The following is a 19,723-nucleotide window of genomic DNA, read 5'->3' as shown; positions in this document are numbered from 1 at the left end:
CCCTGATAGAGTCTAATCGCCACTCACTGATAGGTGTCTATCAGAAAAGTTTTGTACGACAAAGAATTGCATTCAAGGTCTTCCAAACAGGGCCAGGAGCGGTGGCTCACGCCAGTAATCCCAGCACTTTGGGAGGCCCAGACAGGCCTTGAGGCCAGGAGTTCAAGACCAGCCAGGCCAACGTGGCAAAACCAAGTCTCTACAAAAAATATAAAAATTGGCCAGGCATTGTGGCGCACACCTGTCATCCTAGCTACTCAGGAGGCTGAGGCATGATAATTGCTTGAACCTGGGAGGCAAAGACTGCACTCCAGCCTAGATGACAAAGTGAGAGCCTGTCTCAAAAAAAAATAAATAAATAAAAAATACAGACTACCTTTTAGGACTATGGTGAGAACTGATTTTACAAATATAAATGTTTTTTCATTAAACTGTAAAGTAAAAGTAACAATTATAATTATGTTAAGTTCTGACCACTGAAATATGAATTTTCCTCTACAAAAAGCACTGCAACCTCAACTTTCAAGGAGCATCTGACCTCTAAACCTTACTTACCTTTAAGGACCCTATCCTTCCAGCCTAACCCTAGTTGGCATGTAATTGTCAACTAGCACATTTTATCATAGCCACTTTAACACAGGTTAAAGGCCTACTCTGTATTTCCCCATTTTAACCTCCTCTGTATTTCCCCATTGTTATATCTCAGATGGTCATTTTTTTAAAAAACACAGTGAGGCCATTTACCTTTACCTTGTACATCAAAATAGATGCCAAAGAGGACAGATTCTCAAGTCACACTGCCTGGGTTCAAATCCTGGTACTACTGTGTGGCTTTGTACTAGGTTAAGTTCCTTGTACCTTACGTACGTGAATAAAGGGATAATTGTGAGGGTTAAGTAAAATAATACAGGTAGAACCCTTAGACAATATTTACTTAACTTTATTTAAGTAAATGGTCAAAAAATGTTAGTTTTGGGAAGAGGTGTGGTGGCTCACGCCTGTAATCTCAGCACTTTGGGAAGCCAAGGTGGGCAGATCACAAGGTCAAGAGTTCAATACCAGCCTGGCCAATATGGCAAAACCCAGTCTCTATTAAAAATACAAAAGTTAGCTGGGTGTGGTGGTACACACCTGTAGTCTCAGCTACTCAGAAGGCAGAGCACAAGAACTGCCTGAACCCAGGAAGCAGATGATGCGGTGAGCAGAGATTGCATCACTGCATTCCAGCCTGGGCAACACAGCAAGACTCCCAATTAAAAAAAAAAAAAGTGCTGGTTTTTCTTAGGAAAAGATTCATGTTGCAAAGTTTTCGTTTCCAAGTGGCCTAATGCAGGCTTGTTTTTGTTTTTGTTTCTGTGTTTTAAGAGACAAGGTCATCCAGGCTGGAGTGCAATGGCATAAACTTGGCTCATTATAGCCTTGATCTCCTGGGCTCAAGTGATCCTCCCACCTCAGCCTCCAAACTACCTGGGACTACAGGTGCACACCACCACGGCCAGCTAATTTTTTTTTTTTAAGGGACGGAGGGTGGGGGGGTCTCACTACGTTGCACAGGTTGGTCTCAAACTCCTGGCCTCAAGCAATCCTTCCACTTTGGCCTCCCAAAGTGCTAGGATTACAGGTGTGAGCCACCACACCCAATCCAACCTTGCTTTTTAAAATAAGAGCACATATTGTTAGATTTCCATGCTTAAAGAGCTTCTCAGATTTTATTTAGATATACAGTTCAAGGGTAAAGGCAGACAACACACTGAGGGTAGAGGTGCAGGGATGGCAATGGAATTGAACTTGTATACTGTAAAAGTTAACACTGTAGCCAGCAAACCTAGGTATGGTTCCATGATAGAAGTATTTCACATTTATTAGGTTGGTGCAAAAGTAATCACAGTTCTGCCATTAAAACAAAAATGCAAAAATGGCAAAAACCACGATTACTTTTGCACCAACCTAATACCATGCCATTTCCTGTGTGCCCACTATACAAAAAACTTCTTGACTGCATGTTCTCTTATTAGGGCAAAAGCTAAGCAACAGAATAGATTTAAAATAATTTTAATACAAATGTAAGGCTTATTACTGAAGTTTTAGAAAATACACATATTGGCCAGGCATGGTGGCTCACACCTGTAATCCCAGCACTTTGGGAGGTCGAGGTGGGTGGATCACCTGAGGTCAGGAGTTCGAGACCAGCCTGACCAACATGGAGAAACCCCGTCTCTACTAAATATACAAAAAGCTAAGATCTTAGCTTTATTCCTACCGAGTCATCTCTTTGCAGAATCAAGTTTCCGTTTTTTTTTTGTTTTTTGTTTTTTTTCTTTTTGAGACAGGATTTTGCTCTGTCCCTAGGCTGGAATGCAGTGGCACAATCATAGCTCACTGCAGCCTCAAACTCCCGGGCTCATGCAATTCTCCCACCTCAGTCTCCTGAGTATACATGCATGCCACCATGTCAGGCTAATTTTTTAAAGAAATTTTTTGAAGAGTCAGAGTCTTGCTATGTTGACTAAGTTGGTCTCAAACTTTTGGGCTCAAGGGATACTCCAACCTTTGGCCTCCCAAAGTGCTGATATTACAAGTGTGAGCCACCCATCCGACCAAGTTTCCCTTTTTAATACTGCAATAACTCAACGTTTTGTCCTTAGGAGTCCTTTAAAATCTTAAAATTTGAGGACCTCAAAGAATGTTAATTTACATGGATTGTATCTATAGATTTTTTATCACATTAAAAATTAAAACTGAAACATTTTAAAAATGAATTAATCTCTTTAATCTGTAATGCATTGTATTATTTTGCAAATCTCTTTAATGTCTGGCTTAATATAAATAAACTGGGTGTTAATTTCTTCTCCAGTCAGGTGTGGTATATTGTTTTGGTTAAAAGTATGTGAAGTAGGCTGGGTGCGGTGGCTCACACCTGTAATCCCAGCACTTTGGGAGGCCAAGGCAGGTGGATCACGAGGTCAGTTCGAGACCATCCTGGCCAACGTAGTGAAACCCTGTCTCTACTTAAAAAAATAAATAAATAAATACAAAAAATTAGCTGGGCATGGTGGCGGGCGCCTGTAATGCCAGATACTTGGGAGGCTGAGGCAGAATCGCTTGAACCTGGGAGGTGGAGGTTGCAGTGAGCCAAGATCACACCATTGCACTCCAGCCCGGGCAACAGTGTGAGACTCTGTCTCAATAAAAAAAAAAAAAAAAAAAGTAAGCCGGGAGCAGTGGCTCACGCTTGTAATCCCAGCACTTTGGGAGGCTGAGGCGGGCGGATCACGAGGTCAGGAGATCGAGACCACGGTGAAACCCCGTCTCTACTAAAAATACAAAAAAATTAGCCGGGCATGGTGGCGGGCACCTGTAGTCCCAGCTACTCGGAGAGGCTGAGGCAGGAGAATGGCGTGAACCCGGGAGGCGGAGCTTGCAGTGAGCCGAGATTGCGCCACTGCACTCCAGCCTGGGTGATAGAGCAAGACTCCGTCTCAAAAAAAAAAAAAAAAAAAGTATGTGAAGTAAATCTAAATCTGGCCTCTCACAGATATTTAGTTGAAAGGGGAGAGTTTTCTTGGATCCACTGAAAGGGTCTTGGGAACCCTCCAAGGGTTCTCGGCCCACACCCTGATACAGATTGTATCTGTCCTTCCAAAGAACTCTTTCCATCCAGATTTAAAATACAGCCCCTTCAAGTGTATTCTCCATTCACTAATAGTGATTTATTGACCACCTATTTTTACAATGTTAACATTTTTAGAAAAGTTATACCTGGGTCAACCCAGTCTTCCCTCAAGTCCTATCACCAAAAAGACCCTGAAAATACCAACGCAATCATGTGGACTTTTAATAGTCATTATTAAAAATAAGTACCAAGGAATGAGAACTTGTATTATAATTTTTACAGACAGGCCATGGTGAAAGCTATCAGTTTTAAAGAACTTGTTTCAAAGGTTATTTTAGCTTCTGAATATTAAATACTTGGGAATGCAAAGCACTGTTTCTATGGAATATTAGTAAATAAAAATATAGTAGTAATAAAGGGATATACCGTGGTATTTACTTTTTAAGCATTAGTCACATTAAATTTCCTCTTTCACCACTTTTAATAAAACTTGGCAATAATAAGGATCTGTATTTGTAGGTCCTCTAAACAGGAAAGCATTATTTCTTTCATGTCATTCACAGACATTTTATGATATTTCAATCACTGAATGGGATGAGAAGAAATTTCAGATCCTTCCCCCTACATCAATTATAATTGGTGCACATATTACTTCAGCATGCCTATACCAAGCCATGCTCTAATCTAGTATATATAATTTCACAGTTTTTCCAAGGAAGTTCTTTAGTAACTAGTATTCATTGTGTTTTTTCTATACCTAGAATCCAGGGAAGAAAAAATTTCTGGCAGAAGACTGAGGCTGCCAACGTTAAGAAAGGATTATATACTTTAAAAAGATTCCAAAAATGATCTATCTGTCAGGGGGAAGGGATTTAGGAAAGAGGGTGGACTCTGCCCCCAACCTTGCCTCAGCAACACCCAAACCTACCTGGGCACTAAGGGCAGGGGAAGCTTAAACATCCCACACCCTAACTTTAAGGCCTCATTACATCTGTAAACACACACCTGGAGATTCAACATCAGGGTCAGGAAATGAACAGAAGTGAGACTAAAAATCAGTCTGAGCCTCAAAAAATACTACAAGATGGCAAAATCTTTGTTGTGTCAATACCCCATCTAAAGGTGACACATTTGCAATTGTATTAAAGAAAGAAGGGCCGGGCACAGTGGCTCATCATGTCTGTAAGCCCAGCACTTTGGGAGGCCAAGGCGGGTGGATCACTTGAGGTCAGGAGTTCGAGACCAGCCTGACCAACATGGTGAAACCCCATCTCAACTGAAAATACAAAAACCAGCAGGATGCGGTGGTGGGCGCCTGTAATCCCAGCTACTGGGGAGGCTGAGACACGATAATCACTTGAGCCCAGGAGGCAGAGGTTGCAAAGTGAGCCGAGACAAGTGAACTGAGGTGGTGCCACTGAACTCCAGCCTGGGTGACAGAGCAAGACTCCACAGGAAAGGGAAAGGGAAAGGCAAAGGGAAAAGGAAAGAAGAAAGGAAAAGGGGAAAGGAAAGGAAAGGAGGAAAGGGAAGGGGGAAAGGGAAAGGAAGAGAAAAAGAGAAAGGGAAGGGAAGAGAAATGGGGGAGGTGAGGGAAAGGGGAAGGGGAGGGAAGGGGAGGGAAGGGGAGGGAAGGCAGGGGAGCGGAGGAGAAGGGAAGAGGGGAAGGGGGAAGGGAGAGGGGAGAAGGGATGGGAGGGGGAAGGTAGGGGAGGAGGGAAGGAAGGCAAGGGAGAGGGTAATGGGAAAGTTAAGGAAAGGGGAAGGGAAGGTGAGAGGGAGGGGAGGGGAAGGGGAGGGTAATGAGAAGGTCAGGGGAAGGGAGGGGAATGGGGAGGGGAATGGGGAGGGGAATGGGGAGGGTAATGGGAAGGGTAGGGGAATGGGAAGTGAACGGGAGGAGAAGGGAGAAGGGAAGGGGAGGGGGAAAGGAAGGGGGAAGGGTAGGGGAGGGGGAAGGGTAATGGAATGGAATGGAAAGGAAAGGAAAGGAAAGGAAAGGAAAGGAAAGGAAAGGAAAGGAAAGGAAAGGAAGACCAGCCTGAGCACCATGGCGGGGCCCTACAAAAAAAATTTTTTTTTTAATTAGCTAGGCATGGTAGCATGCACCTGTAGTTCCAGCTACCTGGGAGGCTTAAGACAGAGAGAGCAAGAGAAGCAAGCCTGAGCAACACAGTGAGATACCATCTCTACAAAATGTTAAAACATTATCCAGACATATTGGCACGTGCCTGTAGTCCCATCTACTGCAGTGAGCTACAATGGCGCTGCTGCATTCCAGCCTGGGCAACACAAGACCTCATCTCTAAAAAATAATAATAAGGCTGAGTGCAGTGGCTCACGCCTGTAATCCCAGCAGTTTGGGAGGCCGAGGTGGGCACATCACTTGAGGTCTGGAGTTCGAGACCAGCGAGGCAGGCGGATCACCTGAGGTCAAGGGTTCAAGACCAGCCTGCCCAACATGGAGAAACACTGTTTCTACTAAAAATACAAAAAATTAGCTGGGTGTGGTGGCACACACCTATATTCCCAGCTACTCAGGAGGCTGAGGCAGGAGAATCTCAAACTCAGGAGGTGGAGGTTGCGGTAAGCCGAGATCACACCACTGCACCCAAGCCTTGGCAACAAGAGTGAAACTCTGTCTCATAAATGAATGAATGAATGAATGAATGAACGGTAGGCCAAGTGCAGTGGCTCATGCTTGTAACCCCAGCACTTTGGGAGGCCAACCAAGTGGACTGCTTGAGCCTGGAAGTTTGAGACCAGCCTGGGCAACGTGGCAAAATCTCATCTCTACAAAACATATTTAACACAAAAATTAGGCCAGGCACCATGGCTCACACCTGTAATCCCAGCACTTTGGGAGGCTGTGGCTCGAGGAGTTCGAGATCAGCGTGGTCAACATGGCAAAACCCCGTCTCTACTAAAAATACAAAAATTAGCTGGGCGTGGTGGCACACGCCTGTAATTCCAGCTACTCGGGAGGCTGAGGCAGGAGAATTGCTCGAACCTAGGAGGCAGAGATTGCAGTGAGCTGAGATCGCGCCACTGAACTCCAGCCTGGGTGACAGAGTGAGACTCTGTCTCAAAGAAAAAATAATAATATAAAAATAAAAATAAATAAAAGAGTTGCAAGAACCTACACCCTAGGCCCCTTTTGCCCTTCCACATAGCATTCAAGGCACCATCTTGAAAGTGGAGACCAGGCCAGCACAAGACATCAAACCTGACAGTGCCTTGATCTTAGAGTTCCCAGTCTCTAGTACTGCAAGAAATAAATTTCTATTATTTATAAATTATCCTGTCTCAGATATAGTTATATCAACACAAATGAACTAAGATACTGACCAAGCTTCAAGGCTAGATCTCTTGCTTTAAAGAGATAAGGATGTACTAATAATACATAGGCATGCTCAATTTAGGATGGTAGATAAAAGTATGTCAAAAGATCTTAAAAGAAACTTACCCTATGATATATTTCAGACTACGCAGTGTGACTGTAGTAGAGCTGGTATTATCAAATGCTTTATTTCTTTCAAATTTATTGTCATAGTCCAAAATAAATTTAATTTGAAAGATAACCTGCTTTAGCCTAAAATATGAGGAAGCTGCAGCCTGATAAAACTGGTTTTCTTTTGAATGGCTGCCTGGTATCAATGGGATATACTCTATAAAAACTGTAATTATCTACTTTTCCAGGGTTTTACAGCTGTGTCTAGAGTTGAGACTTCAGAAATATCACCATTAAGCCACCTAAGTCTGAAATACTAACAATGAACTTACTATTTTCTCCTTAGCTTCCTAACAACACATTTCCTGGTACCTCCAACCAAATCCTCTTCCTTCCTTGAATATTGTTGTTTTGTAGGAGGATGTCATGACCCTCATTCTCATTCTACACACCTATTTCCTCCCGCAACCCTACTCGAATCCAAGTGAAGCAAAGCCTTCCCAGACAGCTCCCTCTCATCCACCTCCATATCCCCCCAACCTTTAACCACTCGGTATGTAACTTCTATTCCTTGCATACATCATACTTGCTAATCTTTCTCACCAGTCAATTATGAGTTCCTTTATTTATTTATTTATTTTAATTGATTTATTTGAGATGGAGTCTTGCTCTGTCACCCAGGCTGGGGTGCAGTGGCGCGATCTCGGCTCACTGCAAACTCTGCCTCCCAGGTTCAAGCAATTCTTCTGCCTCAGCCTCCTGAGTAGCTGGGACTACAGGCACATGCCACCATGCCCAGCTAATTTTTATATTCTTAGTAGAGACGGAGCTTCACCATATTGGCCATGCTAGTCTTGAACTACTGACCTCGTCTCAGCCTCCCAAAGTGCTGGGATTACAAGCATGAGCCACCTAGGACTTTAACACAATGCACTTACTGACATATCAATAATAAGTACTGAATTGAGACCACAACCAACTCCAAGGACTCAATTCATTTCTTCATTCAACAGAGTTGATAAAAAGAATTGCCCAGTTTTCTGTAGTAGAACTGAGAAATTTCTGATTAATTTGAAGTCAACAGGTAAGATAATTCCTTATACTTTCTTTCTTATTTTTATTTTGTTTTCTATATTTTGAGGGATTTTAGTGTTTAGATTTTTTTTTTTTTTTTTTTTGAGAATTCCTTATATTAGCTGCCTAAACCTGTCATGAAATTACCTAAACCAGTGGGTCTCAAACCTAGCAGAGCTTCTGGAGGAGCTTTTTAAAATTCAAACACTTAGGCCCACATGAGATTCTAATTCAGTTATTCTGGGATGAACCCCAAAATGACTTTGATGGGAGGCAGAGGTACATTTATATAGGGAGCCCCGAGTCCTAAATACTCTTCCAATGTGAAGCTGAGTGGTCACGGGAGTTGATGAGCCAGGAGTTTACATATAAATGAGCCAACAAACTAACAGTATATGAATGGGCTAAGCTCATAAATACTGGTAAGTAGACAAAACACACAAATCTAAATGGTACTTTGATAACTGTATACATGCAGCTTACTATTGTTATTAATGAATTCAAGTTTGGGTGGCCAGAAGGAAGAGAGAGAAGACCACGGTCAAAAAAAGACTGTAGGCCAGGCGCAGTGGCCCACGCCTGTAATCCCAGCACTTTGGGAGGCTGAGGTGGGTGGATCACAAGGTCAGAAGTTTGAGACCAGCCTGGCCAACATGGTGAAACCCCATCTCTACTAAAAATACAAAAAAAATTAGCCGGGCATGGTGGTGGGTGCCTGTAATCCCAGCTGCTCCGCAGGCTGAGGCAGGAGAATCGCTTGAATCCGGGAGGCAGAGGTTGCAGTGAGCCAAGACCGTGCCATTGCACTCCAACTCCAGCCTGGGCGACACAGCGACACTCCCTCTCAAAAAAGACTGTAAGGGGAGATGAAAGAGAGAAGCAGGCTAATGTCTGGGATCTATGAAGAGAGCCATTATATATTAAATTAGAAGAACACTGAACTTGGGAATAAAGAGCCATGGTTTGCAACATCCAATTTGTCCTTTCAAGGCTGTGTCACCTTAGGCAAGTCACATCTCTCAAGCTCAGTTTGTTTCCTTTTCTATAAAATGGATCTGCCTTAGTGGCAAAAACCAACAAATATGTTGCTTTTGTTTTTGTTTTGCTGAACCTACCAGGATACAAAGTATATAAGCAAAAATAATAGATTCATAATTTCCCATTAATCATCTCATGAAATCACAATTGTATCATTACTATGGTTATATAAGAGGCAATGCAGTAGTTAAGAGCCGTAACTGAGGACCTGCGCAGCCTAAGTTCAAATCTGGCTCCACCAGGATTTGGGCAAGATTCCTTCCCTCTTTGAGCCTCGCTATGTAAAGAAGGGCTGATATTTTAAGCTGCCCATTTTATAGACAGGTTAACAGAATAAAGCTCTGAAAATAGTCATGACCCTCCTTAAGGTTAGGAGCTCAAGGATAACATGGAAATAATGGAACACATGCCAGAAACCCAACATTTTGATTCCTACTCTAGTATTCTTTCCACAAAATCTCTATTCTCTTGAAGTTTTCATTTCCTAGCTTACTAATGTTACCCCTCAAAACCAAATTATCTTAGAATCCTAAATCAAATTCTAAACTTTGTTCTTGTCAAAAAAAATCTTGATGAGCAACTATGTATTATATAAATCAAAAATATATTTTAGAAATGGAAGATGGGAAAAGCCACAAGGTTACCAGAGAAAAACAGTAGTTATAGAGGAACCCAGAATAATGGGCTGCTACCAAGTACAATTTTTAAAAACCCCAAACCCATACTCTACCACAAATCCCTGAAGCCAGCCTCCCACTGGAAAATTTGGTGGCTGTTCTCAATTTGTCCAAAATGCATCATATTGGATGAGAGCCTCTCTGAGACAGGGAAAAGTTTAAAGACCTGGAATTTTACAAAGTGGAGGTAATACTCAAATTTCACTGTATAAACTTCTCTTATATCCACCCCTTTCCCCACTGTCCTATAAATAAAAAGATAACAGAATACAAATCCTAAGGGCTCCTACCTCCCATCTCTTCCAAGTTAAAGCCTGGCAAGGATGAGATATTACCATCTGGTTTAAATATCACCAAATGATGAGTTGGTATAACCACAGAAAATTGGGAGGATCCTGCCTTAAAGACCTTGTAATTATGTGGGCTTGATAGGGATTTGTTCTTTGTTTCTGGGGTTATGTGATTAGAGTAATATTAAAATGTTTCAGTATCTGTAGCCTGTAGTATGTATGCCCCATAAGAATATGTGCTTAATGAAAAGTTCCAATCAAGTGCTTGAAACACACTAAGTTTAGGCTGTAGTTCTCTGAACATTACAGTTTGGTCAAGCCAGTGAGATGGCAAAAATTAACTCAATAATGCACAAAAATCTGCCTAAGGGCACATAAAGTACATAGCTGGGAAAAGAAATCTTAGCCTAGCTGTCTGCTCCTAACGAAAATACCTAAGCATTTGACAATTTTTAATGGTACATATACCATTGGGGAGTGTCTTAATACATTTAGAAAGCAGTATTAAGTGATGGATTCAAGACCAAAAAATTCACATTAAAGTCACAATAGAAATGTAGTATATGGTAATCTCCACCCTTATCTGGAAGGATACATTCCAAGACCCCCAGTGGATGCCTGAAACCATGGATAGCAAGTACTAAACCCTATATATACTATGTTTTTTCCTATACATATGTACCTATGATAAAATTTAACTTATAAATTAGGCACAGTAAGAGTTTAACAATAACAATTAAACAATACACTGTAATAAAAGTTACATGGGGCCGGGTGTGGTGGCTCACACCTGTAATCCCAGAACTTTGGAAGGCTGAGGTGGGCAGATCACTTGAGGTCAGGAGTTTGAGACCAGCCTGGCCAACATGGTAAAACCCCCATCTCTACTAAAAATACAAAAATTAGCCGGGCGTGGTAGCAGGTGCCTGTAGTCTCAGCTACTCAAGAGGCTGAGGCATGAGAATCGCTTGAGCTCGGGAGGCGGAAATTGCAGTGAGCCAAGATCACACTACTGCACTCCAGCCTGCGGGACAGAGTGAGACTCTGTCTCCAAAAAGTAAATAATAAAAAAAAAAACAATAAAAGTTACATGAATGTAGTCTCTCTTTCTCTCAAAATATCTTATTGTACTGTCCTCACTTATTTTTCGACAGCGGTTAACAAATTCTTTTTTTTTTTTTTTGAGACGGAGTCTTTCTCTGTCCCCTACGCTGGAGTGCAGTGGCGCGATCTCGGCTCACCGCAACCTCCACCTCCTGGGTTCACACCATTCTCCTGCCTCAGCCTCCCAAGTAGCTGGGACTACAGGCGCCCGCCAACACGCCCGGCTAATTTTTTGTATTTTTAGTAGAGACGAGGTTTCACCGTGTTAGCCAAGATGGTCTCGATCTCCTGACCTTGTGATCCGCCCGCCTCGGCCTCCCAAAGTGCTGGGATTACAGGCTTGAGCCACCGCGCCCGGCCGCGGTTAACAAATTCTATCCGTGGTTTTCCTTTCTGCAGATAAGAGGAGACTACTAGAGGCTGGGCGCAGTGGCTCACACCTGCAATCTCAGCACTTTCGGAGGCTGAGGCAGACAGATCATCTGAGGCCAGGAGTTTGAGACCAGCCTGGCTAACATAGTGAAACCCCATCTCTATTAAAAATACAAAAATTAGTGGTGGGCCTTCCTTCCCTCCCTCCTTCCTTCCTTCCTTCGCTTCCTTCCTTCCTTTGCTTCCCTCTGTGGCCCAGGCTGGAATCTAGTCGGCTGGCTGCAGACCCCCTGCCTCAGGCTCCCGTGATTCTCCTGCCCCGGCCTGCGGGCTGCCTGGGATTGCCGGCGCGCGCCACCACCGCTACCTGCTTTTTCTCCTTTGGCTGGAGGCGCGGTTTCTCCATGTTGGCCAGGCTGGTCTCCAGCTCCTGACCCCGAGTGCTCTGCCCGCCTCCGCCTCCCGAGGTGCTGGGACTGCAGACGGAGTCTCGCTCACTTGGTGCTCGGTGTTGCCCGGGCTGGAGTGCGGTGGCGTGGTCTTGGCTCGCTGCAGCCTCCACCTCCCAGCCGCCTGCCTTGGCCTCCCAGGGTGCTGGGATTGCAGCCTCTGCCCGGCCACCGCCCCGTCTGGGAGGTGGGGAGCGTCTCTGCCTGGCCGCCCATCGATGTGAGGAGCGCCTCTGCCCGGCCGCCCCGTCTGGGAGGTGAGGAGCACCTCTGCCCAGCCGCCACCCCGTCTAGGAAGTGAGGAGCGTCTCTGCCTGGCTGCCCATCGTCTGGGATGTGAGGAGCGTCTCTGCCTGGCTGCCCATCGTCTGGGATGTGAGGAGCACCTCTGCGCAGCCGCCACCCCGTCTGGGAAGTGAGGAGCCCCTCTGCCCGGCCACCACCCCGTCTAGGAAGTGAGGAGCGTCTCTGCCCGGCCGCCCTGTCTGGGAAGTGAGGAGCACCTCTGCCCGGCCGCCCCGTCTGGGATGTGGGGAGCGCCTCTGCCCGGCCGCCCCGTCTAGGAGGTCTACCACGGAGGCCAGAAACAATGTGGGGGCTAGACATGGTGGCTCACGCCTGTAGTCCCAGCACTCTGGGAGGCCAAGGCGGGTTGATCACTTGAGGCTAGGAGTTCGAGACCAGCCTGGCCAACCTGGCGAAACATGAAAAATACAACAGACAAACCAACCAACCAACCCAGAGACAACAAAACAGGTCTACCCTGGAGTCATACTCTAATTTTTTCTATTTTCCTCCCTTTCTGATCCTTTATCCCACTTTTTCTTCCTCTTTCTTCTCTCTCTTCCTTGTCAAATAGAGGATTGAGTTATTATCATTGATCCATACAAAGTCCTTCTCTCATTTATTTTCTTTAATTCCCACTCCCCATTTCTATTCCCCGTCTTCCCATGTGCAACCTTCCTAATGTTTGATATGCATCTTTTTGTTTGTATGTATTTTTAGAAAATGTTTATTGTTTTGTGTGCAAAAAAAATTAGTGGTGGCACGTCCCTGTAATCCTACCTACTCAGGAGGCTGAGGCAGGAGAATCGCTTGAACTCAGAGGCAGAGGTTGCAGTGAGCTGATATCGCACCACTGCACTCGAACCTAGGCAACAGAGCAAGACTCCATCTCAGAAAAAGAGGGGGCTACTCTCTACATGGGTCTACCTGAGAGGCAATGTTATGAGGTCCAATAAGAGCAGATATATTTGAATAAAAAACTGGGAAATTTAAGTTTATATGATTACATAAGGGTCCTAATTAGCTTTTTTTAAAAAAAATAAGATTGTCTAATTGTTGGTAAATAATAAAATATAGGGAGTAAAATACGGGGAGTCAATCTTGGTGCAAGGTGAGGCCACAGAGCTGGAATGGGCCTGACCAGCCTCGCACTGTACAAGCACCAATCTAGAGCTAGGACTGAAGCTGCAAGATGACTGACAGGACTCTGGGGGCATTAGCTCCCTCCAACAAATGGTGGTCTCAGGTTTCAAGGGCTGTGGTCACCTCCTTCCTCATGACACCCCTGGACATGGTGGAAGGTCCATTTGCAGTCTCAGTGCCCGCTGGTGGCCAGTGCGCTGACACCTTCCTCCAGACTTCAGAGCCTCTCTTATGCCAAGCTGCCCTCCTCTCTCCAATCCTGTACTACAATGGTGTCCTGGAGCCTCTGTACCTATGACCAAATGGTCTCTGCTGTGCCACCTGGTTTTAAGACCCTACCAGCTTCACTGGCACCATGGATGCCTCTGTGAAGATTTTGAGGCACAAGGGCACCAGGACCCTGTGGAGTGGCCTCCCAGCCACCCTGGTGATGACTGTGCCAACTACCACCAACTACTTCACTGCCTACAACCAACTCAAGGCCTGCCTGTGTGGCTGAGCCCTTACCTCTACATAACCTTGGTAGCTGGTGTGCTGGCCCACCCTGGCACTATCACTACAATCATCAGTGCCCTGGAGCTTACGCAGACAAAGCTGCAGGTTCAGCATATGTTATACTACGTGCTGGTACCTGTGTTTGAGCTCCACTGGCTTCGAGTGGTTGGTGCTCACTGTGGCTGTGCCGGGGCCCCACTCTCCTTTGAGATGTGCCCTTCTCAGCCCTGTACTGGTTCAACTACGAGCTAGTGAAGAGCTGGCTGGATGGGCTCAGGCCAAAGGACCTCCATGGTCCCATGACAACCATGGGAGTCAGCTTTGCAGCTGGCAGCATCATCATGATGCTGGCTACAGTGCTGACTCTAACCTTTGTCACGATGAAGACTCAACACCAGGCCACACTTGGAGTGATGGAAGCTGTGGAAGTGACATCCCTGGATGTGGACTCTACCTGGTTGCTCAGAGGTGGATCTGTGCCAAGTTGGGCATCAGTGGGCTCTTTGCAGGCTTCCTCCCTTGGATCATCAAGTCTATCCCCTCCTATGCCATCACATCACCACTTATGAGTTCAGCAAAAGCCTTTTAAGGAGACTCAATCAGGACCAGCATCTGGGCCATTCAAAGGGGCAAGGAGGCAAGAACCCCCATCTCTCCAATGGATGGGGAAAGAGGGGAGGAGGGACTGAACCAAGTGCCTTTTCCTCAGCCCTGAGGGGAGGATCCTTGTTTCCATTCCCGCTGGGCAACAGCCCTAGGGGCCCAGGGGTAGGCTGCCCCTCTGGGCAGCCCAGGCCTTCCTCAGACACAGCTTCTTCCTGCTGCTTCCATCCTGGGGATCATCAATTTCCCACCCTCCAAGTTCAAGACCAAATCTGCTATCTGCCCCTCCCGTATGTTTCCCTCTGTGCTTGCTGTAGCTGGGCCTGCCCCAAGGAGTCAAGAAATCCTGGGACCTGGTCTAGTCTCCCTGCTCCTTTGTTAATTCCTTAGGTCTAAATATAATTAACCTCAATAAATAAATAAATAAAAGAATAAAATATGATGGTGGCCCTTGTCCTAAAACATTTTCTTAAAAGATCTAGGTAAACATTTTTCCTGCCACTTCTACTTTTCTCCCCACTTTACAAGTAGGATGATTACAAAATTACTAGACTTCAACTATTGACCCCTCCTGTCAGACATGAATTGAGATTATTTAAATTATGTTAGTAAGTACAATATCCTTCTATTTGCATGGCTTCCACAACGTCACAGTCATCCCATATTAGGGGAAATTTAAATCACTGTAAACCCTTCTTAATACAAATGTCACCAAACTAAACTCCTGCCTATATACAAGCACTACATAAGACACACAAATGCATCTGCAGATTTTCTGAAATAATTTTTAACAGCTCTACCTTTTAAAAAATGTTAATCTCACTAATCTGTATAGGGACAGGCCGGGCGTGGTGGCTTGTGCCTGTAATCCCAGCACTTTGGGAGGCCTAGGCGGGCGGACTGCTTGAGCTCAGGAGTTCAAGACCAGCCTAGGCAACATGGCGAACCCCGTGTCTATTAAAATAAATACAAAAACTAGCTGGGCATGATGGTATACACCTGCAGTCCCAGTCCCAGCTACTTGGGAGGCTGAGGTGGAAGGATGGCTTGAGCCCAGGAGGCGGAGGTTGCAGTAAGCCAAGATCACATCATGCTGCACTCCAGCCTGGCAACATAGGGAGACCCTGTCTCAAAAAAAATAAATAAATAAAGATTCAGGGACAGAAAAGTTTTGTCTAAACCAATAGAAGGATTATAGTCTATATATTCTAAGGTTTTTTTTGTTTGATTGGTTTTTGTCTTTTTTTTTTTTTTTTTTGTACAGATAGGGTCTGCTATGTTGCCCAGGCTGGTTTCAAATTCCTGTGCTCAAGCAATCCTCCCACCTGTGCCTCCCCAAGTGCTGGGATTACAGGTGTGAGCCACTATGCTGGCTATACTCTCGTTTTGATGATGGGTTTTTGCCTTTTCTTTCCGGCGGGGAGGGGGGCGGGCAGGGCGTGCAGTTTGCCTTTTCAAGTTTCACTTTTAAAACATCCTTTCATGGCCAGCCTGGCTAACATAGTGAGACACCATCTCTACAAAAAAATTTGAAAAATTAGCCAGGCATGGTGGTGGGTGCCTGTAATCTCAACTAAATGGGGGGCTGAGGTGGGATCACTTGAGCCCAGGAGTTCGAGGCTGCGGGGAGCTGTGACTGCGCCACTGCATTACAGTTTGGGCAACAAAACAAGAAAAAAAGAAAACAATTCCTTCACAGCCAGGTGCAGTGGCTCATGCCTGTAGTCCCAGCACTTTGGGAAGCTGAGGTGGGAGGATGGCTTAAGGCCAGGAGTTCGAACCAGCCTGGACAACACAGCAAGACCCTGTCCCTAAAAAAAAAATAATAATTCTGGGCGTGGTGGCATGTACCTGTGGTCCCAGCTATTCGGGAGGCCGAGGTGAGAGGATGGCTTGAGCTCATGAAGTCAAGGCTGCAATAAACTATGATTGCACCACTGCACTCCAGCCTGGGCAACAGAGCAAGACTCTGTCCCCGGGGGACAAGGCGAAATCCCTTCACTGTATGGGAAAATGAGGGATGTGTACTTGGCACTAACCCTTGTCTCACTAAATCTGTCCCCAGACTCTTCTTAGCAATGAGCAAATAAAGCTTTGGGATTTAAGCTCCTTGCAATCCATCAATTAATTAGTCTGGACAGCAGCCCTAGGTCAGTGTCAGATCCCCTTAGAGCAGATGACAAGCATACGTTGCAGAAAAATGACTTTGTCCAAGGTCATGATGTAACTAGATTGAAGACTCTACCCGCCTATTTTTTTAAAATCTAGAAAATACCCCTCTTGCCCTCTTTTACATAATAGAGGAACTGACTTTTGAAAAGTAATTTTAAGCCAGGCGTGGTGGCTCACGCCTGTAATCCCAGCACTTTGGGAGGCTGAGGCAGGCAGGTCACCTGAGGTTGGGAGTTCGAGACCAACCTGACCAACACGGAGAAACCCCATCTCTACTAAAAATACAAAATTAGTGGGGCGTGGTTGCAGGTGCCTGTAATCCCAGCTACTAGGAAGGCTGAGGCAGGAGAATTACTTGAACCTGGGAGGCGGAGGTTGCAGTGAGCTGAGATCACGCCACTGTATGCACTCCAGCCTGGGCGACAACATCTCAAAAAAAAAAAAAAAAAAAGTAATTTTTAAAAAAGAAAAAAACGTCGGCCGGGCGCGGTGGCTCACGCTTGTAATCCCAGCACTTTGGGAGGCCGAGGCGGGCGGATCACGAGGTCAGGAGATCGAGACCACGGTGAAACCCCGTCTCTACTAAAAATACAAAAAAAAAAAATTAGCCGGGCGTGGTGGCGGGCGCCTGTAGTCCCAGCTACTCGGAGAGGCTGAGGCAGGAGAATGGCATGAACCCGGGAGGCGGAGTTTGCAGTGAGCTGAGATTGTGCCACTGCACTCCAGCCTGGGTGACAGAGCAAGACTCCGTCTCCAAAAAAAAAAAAAAAAAAAAAAAAAAAGAAAAAAACGTGATAAATAAAAATATACATACACACAGTCCCCTTGATAAACCTCATTTTTATCCCTGCAAAATAATAGTTAAATTTCACAGCATTTTACAAGAGATTACCATGTGAAATGAAATCAACAAGTTCTAAAAGGTCATTATGTGACCTTCTGCCTGGTGGCATCTCCTATCTCAGAAATGAAGTTATTATTTCTGGGAAGCAGGGAGAAGTCTTTAGATTTTAAGGGATATTAATAGAAAATATTTTCGAATGACCTAATTTTTACATTGAACCTAACAATCTAACAAGTAATTCATCAGACTCTTCATTCTCATTTCCCTAAAACTTCTTTTCCAGAAAGGGACTTTTGTTTCGTTTTTGTTTTCTGAGACGGAGTCTTGCTGGACAATTACTCCAGGCTGGAGTGCAGTGGTGCGATATCGGCTCACTGCAACCTCCACCTCCTAGATTCAAGTGATTATCCTGCCTCAGCCTCCCGAGTAGCTTGGGACTACAGGCATGCACCACCACGCCCAGCTAATTTTTGTACTTTTAGTAGAGACAGAGTTTCACCATGTTGGCCAGGATGATCTCAACCTCTTGACCTCATGATCCACCTGCCTCGGCCTCCCAAAGTGCTGAGATTACAGGCGTGAGCCACTGCACCCAGTCATTTTGTTTTGTTTGTTTTTGAAACAAAGCCTTGCTCTGTTGCCCAGGCTGGAGTGCAGTGGCGTGATCAGGGCTCACCGCAACCTGGAACTTCTGAGCTCAAGCCATCCTCCCACCTCAGCCCCCCAAGTAGCTGGGACTACAGGTGCACGGCACCATTCCCAGCTAGTTTTTTGTCTTTTGTAGAGATAGGGTCTCACTATGTTTCCCAGGCTGATCTCAAACTCCTGACCTCAAGTGATCCCCCTGCCTGGAGCCTCCCACAGTGCTGGAATTACAGGTGAGAGCCACCATGCCTGGCTAGAACATCATTCTGTTTCTTGGTTACTACTGATGTCAGCTCTGTTTTGTCAGGCTAAATACCCACTCTGACCAGAAGGCCCCTTCCTAAGAAAAGAAAGTTCAGATAAAGTCTGGCCAATACAAAAATGAACAGATAAAGAATAAAGTGATGTTAGCAGAGACTACCCTCCACTCACCAACCAACTCCAACACCTTCATGTGCCAACAGACCTGCAGCTGGTCAAGTTACTTGACATGTCCCAACAAATGTGTAACAAAGCAACAAAGCCATTGACTAAAACTGAGAAATACTATCCCCAACCTAATTTGGCAAAATGACCATCACTGACTGAAGGCTAGAAAGCTCACCTCATAATTGCCCAAATGTCACTTATAACCTGAATAGGACAAAAGCTAAGCCAAGCTGTTCTTTACAAATGAAGATCCCTAGTTTTCTCTCAGCTCCAATGCTGCTACTCCACTTTCTGCTCTTCTATCCAGGAAAATAGCTAAAGTAACTATTCTTTACACTTTTGTGTATGCCTGACATTTTTCATAATAAAAGTTTTTAATTTACTCCCTGAAGTGATGGGTCTGGCAGAACAAAATGATTAGTTTTTATATCCGAAAGAAAGCTTAAATGCTTTAAAAAAAGCAACAGCAGCACACATGGGATGACTCTAAGGCCATGTGTAAAGATATATGCTGATGGTGCTTTAAGAAGGATAGTCTACAGTTAAAGGTTTGAGTGTCTTAAATCATGGTGGGGGGTAGAGGACTTAAAAGAATGCTTTCAGTCAAATTCTGCATCTTTGTTCCAAACATCCTACAATTATGGAAATGAAATGCCTCACTGTCCTAGAGACATCTTTTCTTCATTAATCTGGTTAATGAACTTGGTTGTAAAAAGCAAATTCAAAGAATTCATCTAATAATGACAGAAAAAGAAACATTTCTGGATGAATTTGTGGAAGTGTACAATTTAATTTTTCATTTAATTTTTATTTAAAATTTTATTTAAAATTAAATTTTCATTTAATTTTCATATTAATTTTTCCTCTTTAATCCCATGCAAGGACACAGCAGTTAATAAATACTTAAAAAATACTTCTCAATTGCATACCATTCTTATGCCTAAAACGAGTTTCTCACAATCTGGATTTTATAAATCCAGTTATTAGTATCTCAAACTTTAAATAATCAAAAGTCAATGGCAGCAGCCCAAGAATATGG

The 19,723-nt window shown here is 44.6% G+C and overlaps 1 protein-coding gene across 9 annotated transcripts in view; it reads right to left on the bottom strand.

Moving 5' to 3' along the window:
• Positions 1–19,723, bottom strand: part of KDM5B (lysine demethylase 5B) — an 80,841-nt gene that overhangs the window by 54,146 nt on the left and 6,972 nt on the right. The window contains exon 1 of one of the 9 annotated variants that reach the window (XM_063613248.1): positions 11,987–12,267. The exons of the other annotated variants lie outside the window; for them this stretch is intronic. Within the exon in view, the coding sequence (XP_063469318.1) occupies positions 11,987–12,025 (39 nt within the window). The 5' untranslated portion in view covers positions 12,026–12,267. Of the gene's footprint in view, positions 1–11,986; positions 12,268–19,723 lie in introns of those variants that run through there. 9 annotated transcript variants of the gene reach the window in all.

The sequence above is a fragment of the Symphalangus syndactylus genome, chromosome 19 (genome assembly GCF_028878055.3).
Source record: "Symphalangus syndactylus isolate Jambi chromosome 19, NHGRI_mSymSyn1-v2.1_pri, whole genome shotgun sequence".
Classification (NCBI taxonomy): Eukaryota; Metazoa; Chordata; class Mammalia; order Primates; family Hylobatidae; genus Symphalangus; species Symphalangus syndactylus.
The sequence above is the reverse complement of the archived record's forward strand: the minus strand, read 5'-3'. Positions and strand labels throughout refer to the sequence as shown.